The sequence below is a fragment of the Saccoglossus kowalevskii genome, chromosome 4 (assembly GCF_978046115.1).
Source record: "Saccoglossus kowalevskii chromosome 4, keSacKowa6.1, whole genome shotgun sequence".
In the NCBI taxonomy this organism is placed as follows: Eukaryota; Metazoa; Hemichordata; class Enteropneusta; family Harrimaniidae; genus Saccoglossus; species Saccoglossus kowalevskii.
Genome location: NC_140644.1, coordinates 27049612 through 27067317, shown reverse-complemented (window position 1 = coordinate 27067317; position 17706 = coordinate 27049612). Strand labels below are relative to the sequence as shown.

Genomic DNA, 17706 nt, shown 5'->3' with positions numbered 1-17706 from the left:
ACATAACAGCGACTGCATACAAAAGTCTGTTGCCCTTGGATAGATAGTGACGCAGAAAGAAAGTGTAAAATTTGTTACGACTGTCAACTAGTCAGTCAATGATCTGGTCTAGAACAAGTTACGGTCTACACCAATTACTGTCAAGTCAATAGGTAGAAATTGCTACTGAGTGAATGAGTTTCCTCTTTCACGTAAACATTTGTTTAGCAGTAGACTATTACATTTGTTTCTTTTAAGCATACATACTCAGGTACGAAGGACGAAAGATAGACGAAATTGATATTGGAACAGGGGACAATGTTCTTTGAACAAAAACAAAAATAGAGTTGTCCACTCCATTACTTTAATCCCACATGAGGTTATTGATAAATTTAGTTGTTGGTGACTGTATATAAGGAAATAGCTCTCATCTGAATAAGTATTATGATGAGTTACCCATTAATGACTTAAATGATGATGTATCTCAAAATCTGAGTAGTCAACAGGTAAATAAATGTGAAGGCAAAGTATGACAAAAATACAAAGCAGGTGATGCCCATAACTGGCTGTGAGACAACGTCGAATAATTTGTAATGAAAACACTATGACAAATATTAATTAACTGAGACAATTCAGGGTAAGAATCACTCATTAATAGCAAGGTAGCCCACCCCTTGCCCAAGTTTTAAATTGGAAATAGGTTTTATTAAGTGATTGAATGTTGACTAGGTGAACATTGAATTTTTAAAGAAAATAGAAACTGTGTCTAAAAGATTTCGTGTAATATTTCGTACACTTAATTGCAACTTATAGATGTGTGCATTACTGTTATTGCATCCATCTGTCTTTCAAAACACCTTTACTAGTAGCTACACTGGAATAACTAAGCATTTTGCTCCCCGCCTTCTTTATATACATGACTATTTGACAATCTCTCACAAAAATTAGATCTTTGGTATTCTGACTTTCAGAAATATTGAATCGGCATATAAACCGGTTCTTTTATGCTTGATTCAGAATTGCATTGCATGAACAGTTTCCTCAATGACACCATATAGTCACTAAACGATTCACTTGATTTCAAATGTTTAGTTCTAATTAAAGTTTCTCTTCAGTGCTTCTATTCAGTGTGTTGTAGTCTCTGATTTGTTTTTTACCTCAAGATTGGTTGTTCCCAATGATCTATGTAATGCCAGGTATCAGCATTATAGGGAACAACATGGAAACATCAACGCTACCGGTCGTGGTGTTCTTATATGATCAGACCGGCTAACAGGGATTGGTTGAAGTTTAATGGAAAAAAATACAGAAAACTTTGTTCTATCGGTAATAGTTGTGCGAGTGATGAATGGGAAGGAGAATTTTTTGGGCTTTAACCATGGCGAAAAGCAATTATTTATCTTGTTTTCATTTCAGCTGACCTAGATAGTCATGTCTTGGTATCTTCAGTTTGTCTTTGGTCCTTGGCGTTATCGATTGGCGAATACTGTTAGAATGTCTTTTTCACTTATTCACAAAATACGGTTGTCTAGTAATTATTATCCACAAAACAAACCACACCTAAGATGAAGTTGCTGAAGTTTATTAGCACGTAAGGTCAACAATATATATGAAGCAATACATTAGTCAAATAATTATCATCCAAAATGCAAACTAGATTTACTGCTCGCAATAATAATCTACATGTTTAACCGAATTAAATATATTAAATTGGCGCAATGACATTGATTATTAGCTTAAATATGCCTACTGAAGATAAATGCGTCACGAAAAAATGAGTCCAGGTCACTAAGTAGATTCATCCAGGTGTATCACGGAGCTGACCAGTTAGGGACAGCTGAAACAAATGGAAAATTACAATCAGTATAAGCAAGGTAAACAATTTATTTATTTTCATTTGTTTGCATATATTATATGTACGCCTGATAGTGTGTGAACCGCGTCTCAATTATAATCGTCTTATCAGTTAACTATTACGTTGTGTATCATTGATATATGCTAAATCTTACCTTCCAGGTATCTGCCAACTATTACTGAAAACCTCAGAGTCAAATGTCCTTTGCCCATCTGGTGTTATAAAGTCATTCTTTGGATTGTCATCGGCATTTCCTAGAAGTCCACATACATGCCCATGTAGGTAGTCGTCATTCAATGTTATAGACATCACATGTCCACGTCTCTTCCACGTAAGAGAGAATCCAAGTTGATTCAGATATACTATGATTGTACCTTTTTCTTTTTTTACTTTGCCTACATAAGTATCAATTACTGCTAACGAGTCAGTCATCAGTTGTCCGTTTACCTATTAAAAAATATACACTTCTCCCGATTATCAAAGATTAAATAAACAACTGCCCTACATAACGAACATATTTGGCAAACTAATGTGTGTCTCATAATTTTATTCCTGATTATGTACAGATCTCCACAATTAATGGCACTGCAGAAACCACATAGTTTATGTACATATGGGCAGCACTAAAAAACTAACACTCCCACTTAGAGTTAACTCTAGATAATTTTAATTCATGTCTTGTTGTACTTGCGTAACATCTTTGTTGATTTTAGATTTTAAGCTCTTCTAAATCAACAATGCTCGACAATAATCGCCCAAGCCACCGAAGTTGTTTGTTTAAGCTGCAATAATATAAGCACGTATTTCATTAAAGATCAATTCCCCTATTTTAACATTAATGTTCTATCGTTTGGATTTCCTGGTTGTAACTGTTTTATAACATTTGCTATAAATTGATTTACGTAACAGTTATTCACGACACAACTTGGTAACGACTTGGAATATGATAGAGTAGATAACGCCAATCTTACTTTGAAATAGCGATTTTGGTTTACAATATCAAAAGAGGGCTAGTGAAATCTATTCTCTGACTGTGAACATTATATCCAGACTACTAACTTACTAGTATAGAGTCGTCTTCATTGATTCTGATCAGTTCCTTTCCATTTGAAGTTATGTTAAATGCAACCATAAATGTTGGAGGTTCATACGGGTGGTCTTTTCCTCTGAAATCAGCAGTGACTTCAAAGTCTGGGTAAATGGTTTCGTCGCAACTTTTGACCAAGGTGTAAGAACAGTAACCATTGGAATTGTACTTGTAACCGTCAAAGGTAGTCATATGTGGCTCGTGCTGTCCACCGCCACCTTGTGTAAAAAATGAATGAATAATGAATAGTGCAGGTCATAAAGATGGATGTGGTTGGCATGACTTTGCCAGTAAGAAAAAGGAGACGAATTGTGACCATCGCATAAAGAGCGAAAACAATTAACATCATAACTGCATAACACACCAGAGCTATTATCAATTCCAACGTCAATTCCCAACGTCAGTTAGGGTATGCAATACATCGGTAAAACCAGAACAGTGGGTGAGGGCCGAGTTATATGACACATTTATTGATATCAGTTATAAATAACGTATGAACAGTGTTTTCTAGTGATATGGAATTAACAAGAGAGATAATATTATCCCTGAGTGGCCCAAAAAACAACAAGGGAGATAATATTTTTCCTGAGTTGCTCCAATAACAGAGATAGTAATACGTAGTTATATTGATTTTCGAAATGTTCTTAATTTGGGGTTAAATTGTACTATTTTGATTATTATTGCATTTTATGCAGGGGAAGTGAGATAATAATAACTCCATGTTGCTAGAAAACACTGTTTATAATATCTTATCACAATGTATACTCACATTTTGGAAGTACCCGCCGAAAACCACGACCATTAACTTTGTTTTCTACAGAATTATCCAAAGTATCAGGAACAGTATAAACCACAGTAGTCCCGTAATCCTGAATTTCAGTTGCCACTTTTACTTTTGTAGTTACATCGATGATATTAAATTTAACGCTTTCAGTTGAATCCGACGGTCCGATTGTAATTTCTAGAAAGTTTTCAGCACAGTTTATCCAAGTGAATGTGAAATCTGGGTCTGTTGGGATAAAATAGGTGCAAGTCATCTTAACACAGTATTTGAGTTATTATTTACCAAGTAGTAATTCGTGGTTTGGATTTGGAAGACATAGAAACATACAACGCAAATTCCAGCATATATTACTACTTCATAGGAACTATACGGAAAATACGGATGTTTTAGCAAGAAAGCAGAATCAGCATGGGAGACGCAGAACGTCATTTAAAAAACACTCAATGGACCTTATACATACGTACTATCGCGAAAACAACTACCTACCAAGAAAATACCGCAAAATTTGTGTAACGATTGAAGCTAATAATATTACCTGCTGCATATCCCAGACCGACAACGCAGAAAACGGTTAGTATGGTACCAATATTCATCTTTGCACGTCTTGATTTCAGATGTGGTTATGAAGCATATCTGTTTCACTCAGTCAATTATAAACAATTGGGTGATCCCATTCATATCGCAGGAGGCGACGTTCAATCGTATTCTTCTGGCGTGTTGCTTAACATTCTTCTTCAAAAGAACTTTTCCTTTTATGAAAATCGCATTGAATGAGAGAATGTTAGAATGCGATACATTTGACGATTATTATATTATCTGAAACATGTTATTACTGTGTTGGCCATCACAGTCGCGGACTGGCATATAGTCTGACCCCTGTCAATCATTACACCATTCATCAGAACATTATGTTTATTTTATTCATAATATTCATATTTCAATAGTTATGAAAACAACTTTTGATCTTCATTGGAGGATGACCGAAAATGATATTGCGATAGTCTTATACTTTCTGTTCTTCCATGTAATCCAGAGGAAACTGGAATAACCCGTTTGTTCGATGTATAATGTCATATGCGTTTCATATTTGAGTATTATATTGTTATCTTTTTTTTACATGGTATGAATAAAGTATGTTTTCAAACTCAAATCGTAGTAGACAATGATGAGCTGATAGAAACGATGAAAACACATTTACATTTATTTTCTTTATACAGTGATCGAATACTGTAAGTTATACCTCGATATATATATATATATATATATATATATATATATATACATATATAAAGGGTTGCGTCAGCATTGTATAGAGGTTTGAATCGTTTTGTGTTAATACAAATAGTACTTTAATACACAAAAAATAAACAGATGTAGTGGGGATGCACCTCATAACATCATATTTGCTATATTTGATCGACAACTATGTCACTATTCTGGTGCTAAATGCATCACCATTTTAGCCAATATTTAATATGAAATGTGTGTTTGTTGCCTTGTACGTACTTTTTAATCTTCAAGAAGAAAAAAGTTTAGTGATGAGTTATGTAATTGTCCAACACAGTCACGTACGCTTGCACAACATGCATATAATATCGGATGTGCTACAGCAGGACAGAAACTAATCCGATTAATGCATCAAAAGTTAATCTGCTGACTATAACCAGCTGTAGTGGGCCAGGAAGTGTATACAATTCACATTTCGCACACAGATTTTGTAACGTGGTCGTGATATCAAATACAAATGAGTTATTAAGTATGCAGCCATTTTTTTTTGCGTTTGTATTTTTACAGTCTATACATAATAATTGCAAATTCACTCTGACGGGAATGCTATGTTTTACGTTTTCTAAGAGTGTGTGTTCGGCGTGTTATCCATAAGCACTGAGTTATATAAGTTGTTTCAGAGCAATGGCTAGAGCTCAACTGAATTTCTTCCCGACATAGGAATCTAGATCTGCATGCAGCTGCCAAATGCTCTGAATTTACATTCAGATGTCAAATTTTCATCGACATAGCACTATTTATTCTTATTACTTAGTGAAACAGTGAATGCATTCCTAATTTGTTTACATAATTGTTACGTAACTGTTTTTGATTAGTATTAGTACATATTTGTGACTCACTTTTGTTGGTCTTTCTTGAAATAAATAAATAAATAAATAAATAAATAAATAAATAAATAAATAAATAAATAAATAAATAAATAAATAAATAAATAAATAAATAAATAAATAAATAAATAAATAAATAAATACAATAACAATCAATCAATCAATCAATACAATTAAGCGAGTATGTAAGAGATTCGTTGTACGGAAACTAAAATATTGTTTCCCGATTTTCCGAAACAGTCAAGCATACACAGCATGCCTGAAAGACTGACTGTGTTACTACATATGATGAAAGGCTGATTAGTGAATAGTTAATGTGTTGATTATAACCAGATGCAGTGACACAGGAAGTTTATTCAATTGAAATTCACACAGATGTTATGTTTGTGTGGTGTCTATAAAAACTTTATCAATGATTGCACAACCAACTTTAATTTATGGTTTTTATAATCCAATAAATATATATGTATTAATTGCACTCACCTTAACTATGCGGATTTGCGCGGATTTATACATTTTGACTGTGAAAACAACAGATTGCATGGCTGATTAATGGTGATGGGGTTTACGTAACAACAGAAATAACCCAAATGAGTGTGTGCTAATAGTGGCAGAGAATGGTAACGACCAGGAGGAAGAATTTTATTCAGCACTTTAGATTCATAAAATGAGTGTTAAAATCTTTACTACTCGAGTTGAATAAATCTGATATTCCAGGGTCACTAATTTGATAAACTGTTCATCCCATATTTCCAGTCTGCAGCTTATGTAAAGCAGTGATCGTAATTTGTGAACGCGTATTCAAGACATTATTGAGCGTCCTGGTTCATTTGCATAATAGCATTATGATTAAAAAATATAGTTATTTTGTAGCCATCACTATTTTTATTGGTAAGATAATTATTAAATTTGGAGTCAATTTAAGAGACAAGAGTGAAACACATTTCTGTGCGCCGAGAAGTTGAGGTTGGGAAAATTTGAAATAACGTCGCAAATATATACGGCTTTATATCACACATGCGAAACTACCAAAATTATTTGAATTATTTTAATTTCTAATAATAATAATAATAATAATTCAAGAAGTATTTTGTAAGGTAATGGTGAATTTTGTAATACCCGACCATCGTTCATATTAATATTACATAGTATAATGAAAGATACAAGAAATTGTCAGACAGCTTTATTACAATGGACCATAGTAAATGAGATACACGTATATACTATATACAAATGAATATGAAATGAATCTGCTGAGGCAATAGTAAGCAATGGCGTGCAATCATAGTTATATAAGTCAAATCATCACATTTTCCGTACCTCTGTAGTGTAATTATATGGTGTTCAGAAATCTCGATTAAAATATGTTCACTGGAGTAATTTCTGGCAATTTCTTTTCATTTTGTTTGGCAATATATCTCATACTTGGTTAAAAAAAATGATTACTTGTTTCGGAATGAATACAAGTTTGAAACAAATAAAACCTATAAATTTATGTTCATATATACAACAGGCAAAGCTGCAGAGTTTTCATCACTATCGGTTTATGATCAGGTGGTATTTCCTTAATTCTGTCGTATTAAGTGAAATAATCAGGTAACTGTTGTGTTGTTGTCATATTGGGTTTATATATTTTTCCCACATATCGAAAACTCACAACAGTTAAATTCCTCATTTAGACTTCTCTAGAAATGTTGAATTAACTCCATGTGTTTGTTGCAATTTTCTTCCTCCAATGTGGGGGAATAACGCCACATGCGACAAAATCAGCAAAATTTATACGTGGGGGACACTGAATATATGCTAATTAATAATGATCAAGTGATGGTTACGGCGGGGTTACCCTAACTGACTGTTTGTGCGAATAAAGCTGGACTATCTGTATAATGAACTAATGTGTATTTATTTTGGTCGAATCTGGAATCTCTACGTGTAAGCGGCTACTGCCAATCAAGACGTGGTTCCCGTTCCCCTCTCCACGACGAGTGTTCATAACACAACCCAATAGCGCGATCCGCGAGGTTTTTTGTACCGTGAATATCATTTGACCATGATTAAACTTATTTGTGAAACGGCTGTCGCAAATTGTGGATTTTTAGCGATGCGCATATCCTAAATCCCTAATTTCGATTTGTTTATTCCACATGAATCAACGATAAATTTGACAAACTGAAAGACGATGGAAAACAAGATATCGAGATGTTAGGACATTATTACAAATATCATATAACATATGCATATATACTGCGTTATGGGGACCAGAAATTGGTGAAGTTCACTAAAGTAGACATGGATTATTTAATACCTGCTGATTGTTTTAAGGTATTGTGCAAATGCTCTCTTTCATAATAAACTGGTCACCAGATTTAATAAGTGCCGCTGAGTCTATAATTCTACCTTTGCGAGCAACTAAATATTTCGAAACTATACAACGCCGCCAGTGACTGTTCCCGATACTATGCGTCAAGGAGTCGCATATAGTTTGGTTAAACGCTTGCGGAGTCTCTTGACATTGTGGTTTTAGTTTTAAAGAAACCTTATGGGTAAGTTTGTGTATTTCTGTGCATGTTTGAATATCAACAGATTTAATAGTTTTGATTGATTTTGCATCTTAATAAATGCTCATACAGTTACTAGAGACCTTAATGATAACGTAGATATTGACCACCAGAGACGTCACTTTTGTGTTCGTGTCATGAATTAGTTTTCGCGTATCTGTTGACCGACTTATTTAGCTGATTACTAGTGAACGGCTGTGTTATATCTGTCATCATTTAGACTCATGCGAGGTCCTGGACGGGATTTGGCACAGTGATTTGGAATTAATTACGATATAACCGTCGCTATCCGGACCGCTAAATAACGTATACTTATTGTCGTCAGATTAACACCAAATTTTCACAGCTTTAAGGTGACAATGAGAGGAACTTGAATGTGTCCAGACAAACTATTTCATGGATTATTTACCAACGTGTTGTGGTTTTAGTTGGGGGCAATGCGACTAAAACAGAAATTAAAATTCAGCACACCACATTTTAAAAAGCGCTGCTTAAATAAAACTGACCAGACACATTCAATTTACCAGACTATTGAACAACTAGGAAAAGTGAGACAAAAAACTTCTTATTACCAGCATAACTGCGTAATTATGTTTTTCACCAAAAAAATATGTGTTCACCTTTGATTGAATAACGCGTCGTAGAATGCACACTTTTTTGAAAAGCTTGAAGTCTGGCGATTCCAAAAATATATACTTTCCTGGGTCTATTTGTAGTCATTTAGTCACAATTAGAAGATGAAAACAAGTATGCAAATAATAGTCCCGCTACCTTAAGCAGACGAGATATAGAAACCAGACGAGAATTCCCCCCTGACACGTGTTAGAGAACCCTGGGCAGACGAAAATTATTCTTCGGGATATACGAACGAATTTAATACTGCGTAAATTTGTCAACTATAGTAGTGAGATTAAGGTAGAAATGCAGGTTCGTGGGCATTTGGGGTGAATATTTTTTTTTACTTTCTGTTATTCAAACAGTCTTGGCTATATACTGTTAAAATTTTTGTAGAATTTGAATAGTGAAGCATACTCAAAAACTATTTTAAAATATAGATTACAGGTGCAAACATTATCTCTTTTGAATGCTTAGCAAGATTTAGCAAGGCTGTACATAAATAATAAAAAAGAAACATGGCGAAAAAAGAAATGACGGGATTTCCATATTATGCACTATATTTAACTTTTTAACAAAACGATAATATATTTAAATTTTGAACTTTGACACCCATTTTAATTATGAGCATTAGCAAACTTCTTACTGAGTGAATTTAGTGCACATCTCAGAAAAATAGCTCCTAGACGCTTTGACTTTTTGTTTTGAAATTTTCCCAAATGATTGACAATGCGTTTATTTTCAAAACGCCGTCGGGGTATTGTTTTTGGTTGAACAGTGTTACAACAATTGTACAGACAACTAGCCTGGGCGTTCATTTATGCATAAACTTGAAGTAGTGAAATTTGAGCTGCTGTCCTAAAAAATTGACAACTGGTAGACAGTTTTCAAGACGGCACTTTCTTCATAATAAACAGATGTACCCATAAACCAATTTTGACAGGAAATAAAAGCATGGTTTAGAAGCTAATTTGTTTTCACTTTTGACCAAAAAAGCACGTTTTTGTGCATATTTCAAACTACAGTGTCCATAAAAATAAAATACTAACAAAACTTTAAAATTCATACAATAAGCTTTCCGAAAATATGTAGTTCTGTGGACAAGGGAGGTCATCTTGGTTTCCTAATTAACTAATTAAAATACCTGTCAAGTAAACTGCATCTCTACCTTAAATGTTCTTTTTAAAAATGTTGGTTTGACTTTAGAATATCATCTTTTAACGTTCTTGGATTGTGCTACAATAATAATTTTCGTATGTTGTTTGGACATTCACATGACTGTAGTGCGAGTATAAAGTTTGTTAGTAATCGTGTTAATACTCTTGATAGTTTATACAGAAAACGTGTCTATGCATTTACAGAACGCTTATATAACAGCAATAACTGTGATTCAAACAAATGATATATCAAAGAAAGCTTAGAAAGAACTCCCGTGTGCTGAGAGTTTTGGAGACACATTAAAAATTAATTCAAAATTACTTATACTTGAGATATTGATGGAATAGCTGAAAACTAATTATGCAAATAAAGTAACTAATATGAACAGATTTAAGTGTAAAACTAAAGGTCTGCACAATGTACCAAGTTTCATTGAAATGTGATTAGAACCAAAAAAATATTAATTATTATGCTAATTAGAGAATTAATATGAACAGATTTTAACCAAAAATTAATCAGGCTGTCTATTGTCCTAGGGCATTTATGTACCAAGTTTTATTCAAATGCGATGATCAATACTTGAGATATCAGTATTAATTAATTATGTTAATTAGGTGATTAAGAAGCATAAATATTTACCAAAAACTAATATGGTGCATAGTCTGAGGTTCATTGAAATGTGATGGGTACTCTTTAAAAGTTTCATTGAAATCCAATGAGTGGTTTTTAGACATCAGTGCAACAGCCATAGAACAGCAAAAAATTAACTAATTATGCAAATTAGGTAATTAATAGGCACAATTATTTATCCCAAAATTAATCAGGTCTCTGCATAGTCCTAGAAAAAATGTCACAAGTCTCATTGAAATGTGATGATTAGTACTTGAGATATCAGGTGAAAAGCTGAAAATTAACTAATTATGCTAATAAGGTGATTAATATGCACAAATATTTTACCCAAAAACTAATTAGGTCTCTGCACAGTCCTCAAGTAACTATGTACCAAGTTTCATTGAAACGTGATCATTACTACTCGAAATATCAAAAGCTGAAAATTAATTAATTATGCAAATTAGGTAATTAATATGTACTGATATTACCCTAAAAACTATCAGGTCTGTGCTGTGTCATATGACACCTATGTACCAAGTTTTATTGAAATGTTATGATTAGTACTTGAGATATCAGTGGAAAAGCCGAAAATTGATTAATCATTATGTAAATTAGGTAATTAATAATATTAACAGATTTTTACCCAAAACTAATCAAATCTGCGCATTAGTTCAGAGCATCCATGTGCCAAGTTTCATTGAAATTCAATGAGTGGTTCTTCAAAAATCAGTGGAACAGTCATAGAACAGCTTAAAATCAGTTAATTAACATGCAAATTAGGTAATTAATATTCATATATTTTTACCCAAAACTAATCAAATCTGCGCATTATCCCAGAGTATCTATTTATCAAGTTTCACCAAAATTTGATTAGTGGTTCTTGAGATAACGGTGGAACAAAAAAAGTGACACACATACATACATACATACATACATACAGACATACGGACATACAGACAGGGTAACTGCAAAGACTCCCTTTTGTGCTTCGCACACGGGAGTCAAAAATAGAGATCTCCGTTGACACAGCAATAAACCAGGTTATTGTATAATTAGTTGTTGTTTAATAATAATTATTCTCCAAATTTGTAACGGTATACACATTTCTACAGAAATATTGTTACTAGGTCTATTTAGCACAGCTATATAACTAGAAAATTTTCATCGCAACTTTGAACTGTACTTCAATGCATTCATCAAATTTGTTATAAGGATATTGTAAAAATCAATTATTATATTTTGAGTAACTATTATTATTAGATGAATCACCACAAGTAATACAGTTTATTGGTATGGAGTTATCAAGAACTCCATCCTTCGGCGTTCAGCTGGTCAGACCCAATGATATGACCTGCTGTTTTTGCTAATAAATGGTGAAAATTAAATATTCACACCTAACTGCACCGAACTAATTTATTTTTGTTTTTAAAACAGTGGTACTAATTATAGTTTGTATTTGTGCTCGGTGTTATGTTGTGTAATTATTTATTCGTATCACGAAATGCTGCTTGGTGCTATCCTCGGGGCGGACATCCGGGCACTTTCACCGCCTGGCAACCTGCGGCGGTGAAAACAAAGGCCCAAAACTTGCAGAAAACGGTACTTTGGGGTGATTGTTGAGACTCCTCTGAACAGTGCAACAAGATTATCCCTACGTGTGTAACATATATAAATTTGATTGTTCGGGATTACTTCAAAGTTGAGTTTGTATTGTTTTCTCGAATTTTCACCGGCTCGACCGGCGTTCCACAGCAGCGCGCACAGAGCCCATAGAAATGCATGTACAGTGGTGCGCGTCGTAGCAACGTGGAACGTCTGTGACGTAGCTCCGCCCCCGAGGATAGATAAAAATACCATAGATTGTGTTTAGCATAAAATCTAACATTGTTAAAACAATTCAGAAATTCAAATTAGTTTCAAGTTTAATGATGCTTCCAATTAAATACATTGGTAAGTTTTTTCTCAAGAAACGTTGAAATATGAAAATTAAAAATATTTAAAATAACATTGCCAGTAGTGCAGCATTGGAATTCAAATCTAACTGCCCCAAAATGTATATTAGAGTAAAGGAGATACAAATGCTAATTTTTTCATTTGTAATGGTAAATTTGGTAATTTTCAAACACTTTTCTGTTGCTTCCCGGGGTTTTATAGCTTACAATTTGATAAATTAGCCAATTACACAAGTACTAGCAGTCTCGCGTGATGTACGTGGCTAAAATAAGACAATATATTGTTTTAGAATACATCATATATTTATTACACCCAACTTCAATAAATAAATATAACACATTATTATTACATTATCTATTACATAAAAAAATCCTTGCAGTGGTATAAGTGTACTGCTTGTGACCAAAATGATCTTAAAGACAAAATGCACTTCTTACTTGAATGCAAGTTGTGTGAAAATGAGAGAAGTGAAATGTTGAAGGAAATAAATTGAATACATTGCAACAACACAAATACCAATAAATTGATTACAATGCTAACAAGCAATAACAGCCAAAAAATACAAAAAAATACCAAGCTACATCAATAATTGTTTCAGTACAAGAGAAAATAATTTCAAAAAACTACCAGCTGCCCCTAAATAAATAAACTATTGCTTTTTTTTATTCTTTCCAATTTTAGCGCTTCCATTTTGTTACTTCCTCAGTTTTTCATCTTTATTGCAATTTTTTTTTTTGAGTCAATAGCCAAATAAGGATACGATTATGCAAGAAAGATTATCATTATTATAATTATCATTAAATGCATTCAAACAATGTAAAACATTGGATAATAGAATACATTTGTTAAAAAACGTATGATATTAGTTTCTCAAAACAGAAATATTTCTCAAAAAAACAACGTTGACATTCAAATAAACAATTTCATAACAAATTTAAAAACGATGTGCGATGAATCACAGTCCCTACAGTAGATTCTATAGATAAATAGTTGCTTGTGTTTGTATAGATCTATCTATAAATGTGATTTTTCGAACATAGAGGCTCATTTCTAATGCTCCGCGTCGGCGACATTATGTTTCTCTTCATGTGTCAGAGATTCTTGTAATTGCGACAATTCAGTTTCTGGCTTGGTTTCTTCATTCAGTTTGTTCGATGCCGGTTCCTTTGCCACGTCAGTTTTGTCAACTGTAATAGGCAAATATCTTTCTGTTGGTCCTCCCAATGTCAGAAATGGAGCCTCGAACGTCAGCACACCGTCTGCTGTCAGTTTCGACGTCAGAGAGTCGACGTCAACGTCTTCCGGAAGCGTAAACTCACGGGTGAAGGAATACATGCTTTTCACATTACCGTCTATGTCGGCCTCCATTGATTTACCAGTCACTGTGAGAACGCCGTCTGAAAGTTTAGCATTCAGGTCATCGGGACTGACATTTCCAACCTCTACAGCCAACTTGAAGTTACTTGGCTCGATGAGACTCTGTTCCAAATTATCGAGTTCAGTTACAGGTTCACTATAAAGTTCCTTCTTTCCATCTTTCTCAGTCTGTTTGGTCAATGTGCGTTTGGCGAGATGCTTTCGTTTCGCCAGTCTTGGTGATCCATATTGACAGAGACAGTTATCGCAGCTGGCGTTAAGTTTGACGATGTCCTCTAACATGGCGTTGGCAAGAGCCTGTCCTGGTATTTGATACGGATGGAAGCGTCTCCGTAAAATGGGGTTAACAGGAAACTGCCGATGATATGTAGTTGGTACGATAAAACAAGCCATTGATCCTTTGTATATAGTGTTTACTATATTGGTAGAATATAAAAGGTTCCTTCTTTCTTCTCACGTATTCAGTGAAGTAGTCAGGTAACTGCTGTGCTGTTGGCATGTGCTGGTTTTATATATTTTTCCCACATTTCGAGAACGTTCTGGTGTTGTTATTCCCAACTTTTCGAGAAATTTCCAGTTACTTGCGTGTGTGTGTGTTGAGTTGCATTCCTCCAATGTGACGAACTAGCGCCACGAGCGGCGAGCCCCTCGAGCGAAATCAGAGCTGGTTGACAAATTGTGTAAATAGTCAGTACGCCCATGAATCAAGAAGACAAGCACGTCGATCTACATATGGTCTGAGAAGATATAGAACATTCCCTGTCCCATGTGCCCGTCCTTGAAAAGATAACGTCATCACAATTCTGAAAGCAATTTTCTGGATAATAGCAACTTTGGACTATTAGTATACTATTTGGTAAATTAGTAAAACTTGATATCTTTATTCGCAACCTTGTTCTCACAGTGACTAGCCAACACAGACAGCAATGTCAGCCTGTATAACTTCACGCATAAGTTCATGCGATGACGTCTAATCTGTGACTTCGAAACATAAAACGATGTGATAACGTTTCAGGTTATTTTTAAAGAACTGACATGAAGATACTTGCCGATACAGTTGACAAAACAGATTAACCAGAAGATGTCATGTATAGACGTTGTATTTATTAGTGTTGGTGTTTGTTATGTATTTAATATGGGACTTTTTTGGCCTGAAATAAAGGATTAATAATAATAGGAATAATAACGGTGACGCTACAAATGTGTCTATGCTAGATTTAAGAACGTTTGTATCTCTTCAAATCAAAGAAACGAAGACACCCTGTCTCAATTGCGCCCTCGTCGACGGATACAAACATCTGCTTTGCTTTCCTAACACAATTAATGCTGCTTCATTATATCCATCTATACCCACATTCTGTGGAAAACCAAAGTGGTATGCAGCCCATTTGCTGTTTGGGGTTTCCCTATCCCGGATGCAGGATGAGGAGCGCGTTCTAGTAACGTAATTGTTGCATCTACTATGGGTATATGCGTATGCAATGTAACAACAGTCGAATCCAATCAACGTGCACAGTGCAAATTACGACATTTGAAAATAATTCAGTGTTATTCCATGAGCCAAAGGAAATATTTCGTTTCAGTTTGAATTGTGAACTTTAGAAATAATTATAAAAATAATAGGACAGTAGCACTGAGCAAAATTTTGCAAGAACAATATTAGCTGTGTTTTTTTCCAATAATACTAGTCTACTATATTAACCCCAATGTCCCATAAGAATTACACAAAATGAATTGTAAAAAAGTATAATATAATATACATGTTTGAAATAAATCGGACATAAACTGACTGAGTGATAAAAAATAAAGCACAAGAAAAAGTTTAACGAGTAATTTTTCGCTACATACCTCGACCTTCATTTACGATGATACAATTACCTAAAACTTGTAAGAACAATGAAGTCAATACAAAATAATTAATGTTCCTCAAGTGTTAATCCCAACATCTCTTATAGGATAATATAACATGAGTATTGTATGATAGTTTCCAAACTTGAAAAAAAAAACCAATAGTACAGCAATAAATCTAAGCAAATTTTGTACGAAAAATATACCCACGTGTTCCTCAATTCATCATACTGAATTTAATGTTAATTGATGTTCTTTATAAATAATGCGAATTGTCTAATCGTTCCCAAATAACAGTGCAGTAATGAAATACTAGTCAAATATGAAAGGTAGGAAAACTACACTGTATTTGTCTTTTTTTAAAATTTACACTCATGGAGAAAACGGCATATTGGTTTCTATAACAACAATAACAACAAGGATAGACAATGAAATGAACAAGGTGAAAACGCTTTCTGGTATAAATACAATCTGATGTAGTGTACGGGCTTTAATTATTTTGGCTATAAACTTATTTTAATTTTATTTTTTATTACTTTTGTTATTAATGCCATTTTATTTTATTTTATTTTATTATTTTACTTTGATTTTGATTTTGTGATTTTTTTAATTCCGCCCTATCTACATCTGAGCCGATGCCTATGTAACGAGATTTCAACGAGACCCACTATCGACGATTTTAGTCAACGAATCACATACCTCCTTCTATAGCGCACATGATGACGTCACCGGGCGGAGTTGGGTGGCAAACACACTCAAATAAAATGGCGGATTATACCGACGTTAGCGACCGAGAATAACACGGCTTTTCGGTAAGTTTATCATTGTCAAATGCAACGAAAGTCATTTTTATGTTAATATTGTGGCTCGAATGGTTCGACTTCAGATCGTTATTTTGCATAGTTATTCTGGGAGTGACGATTTTGTTTCCGCCGTTTCGACCGAACACCAGTGTCTTTTTCCAGTCGCCTGCCCTGGAGACGGGTGATGTTTTGTTGAAGATCGGGCCAACATCGTCTACGGTATTGAAACCGTAGCTGTAAATATTCATCAAATTGTATCATCATTTTGTACATTATACAATAACTCTTTATTAAAGTAATTGAGCTGATTTGGACTGGAATAAAATATTTTTTATTTTTTATCGCAATTGATCAGGAAATATTTTTTTGCTCCAATTTTCTGCGTCGATGCCGTGGGCCGGTGACCGTTATACAATTTAAAATCAGTTTGCATTGTTTACTATAGCTGTTTACAGTGTTCTAATCATTACGATTTACTTATTTTTTTGTTTCCATTCTAGATAATTATGCTCAGTGATGTAAAATTGAAGCGATGACTGAATGAACGAACCTTGGTTGGCGAAGATGTATCTGGAAGTGTACACATTTGTTGGAAGTGAAAAACATATTCAATGTAATGACAAAAATTGTAAAATGCTGTGGAATTTCTTTTGCAAATAAAAATATACTAGCAATTTTCTATTAATGGTTTATTCAAGTGGGCAAAATATAATGTACAGAAAGATTGCCCGTAGAGTATCGCTACACTGAAAAGTAAGCAACCGACAGCCTGCATAAAAGGGGGGCTGTGATTGGCTGTTACTTATGCGAGATTTGAACGGGACTTGCATAGGCGTCGGATCAGATGTAGGTAGGGCAGAATTAAAAAAAAAAATCACAAAATCAAAGTAAAATAGTAAAATAAAAGGGCATTAATAACAAAAGTAATAAAATTAAAATAAGTCTATAGCCACAATAATTAAA

The 17706-nt window shown here is 33.9% G+C and overlaps 2 protein-coding genes and 1 long non-coding RNA gene across 3 annotated transcripts; 1 reads left to right on the top strand and 2 right to left on the bottom strand.

Moving 5' to 3' along the window:
- Positions 1-1545: 1545 nt before the first annotated feature.
- On the bottom strand, positions 1546-4332 carry LOC100368055 (BMP-binding endothelial regulator protein-like). The gene is made up of 5 exons (XM_002741470.4): positions 4241-4332; positions 3691-3930; positions 2898-3139; positions 1989-2281; positions 1546-1816 (listed from the first exon to the last, which is right to left on the bottom strand). Exons 1-5 carry the CDS (start codon positions 4296-4298, stop codon positions 1807-1809), a joined length of 843 nt encoding a protein of 280 aa, XP_002741516.3. The 5' UTR covers positions 4299-4332; the 3' UTR covers positions 1546-1806.
- Positions 4333-12995: 8663 nt separating this feature from the next.
- LOC102805184 (uncharacterized) lies at positions 12996-14696 on the bottom strand. The gene has a single exon (XM_006824943.2). The coding sequence runs from the start codon at positions 14483-14485 to the stop codon at positions 13766-13768; it is 720 nt and encodes a 239-aa protein (XP_006825006.1). The 5' UTR covers positions 14486-14696; the 3' UTR covers positions 12996-13765.
- Positions 14697-16535: 1839 nt separating this feature from the next.
- On the top strand, positions 16536-17417 carry LOC146747239 (uncharacterized). The gene is made up of 2 exons (XR_014929193.1): positions 16536-16752; positions 17244-17417. It is a non-coding gene; the product is annotated as an uncharacterized LOC146747239 (long non-coding RNA).
- Positions 17418-17706: the final 289 nt, after the last annotated feature.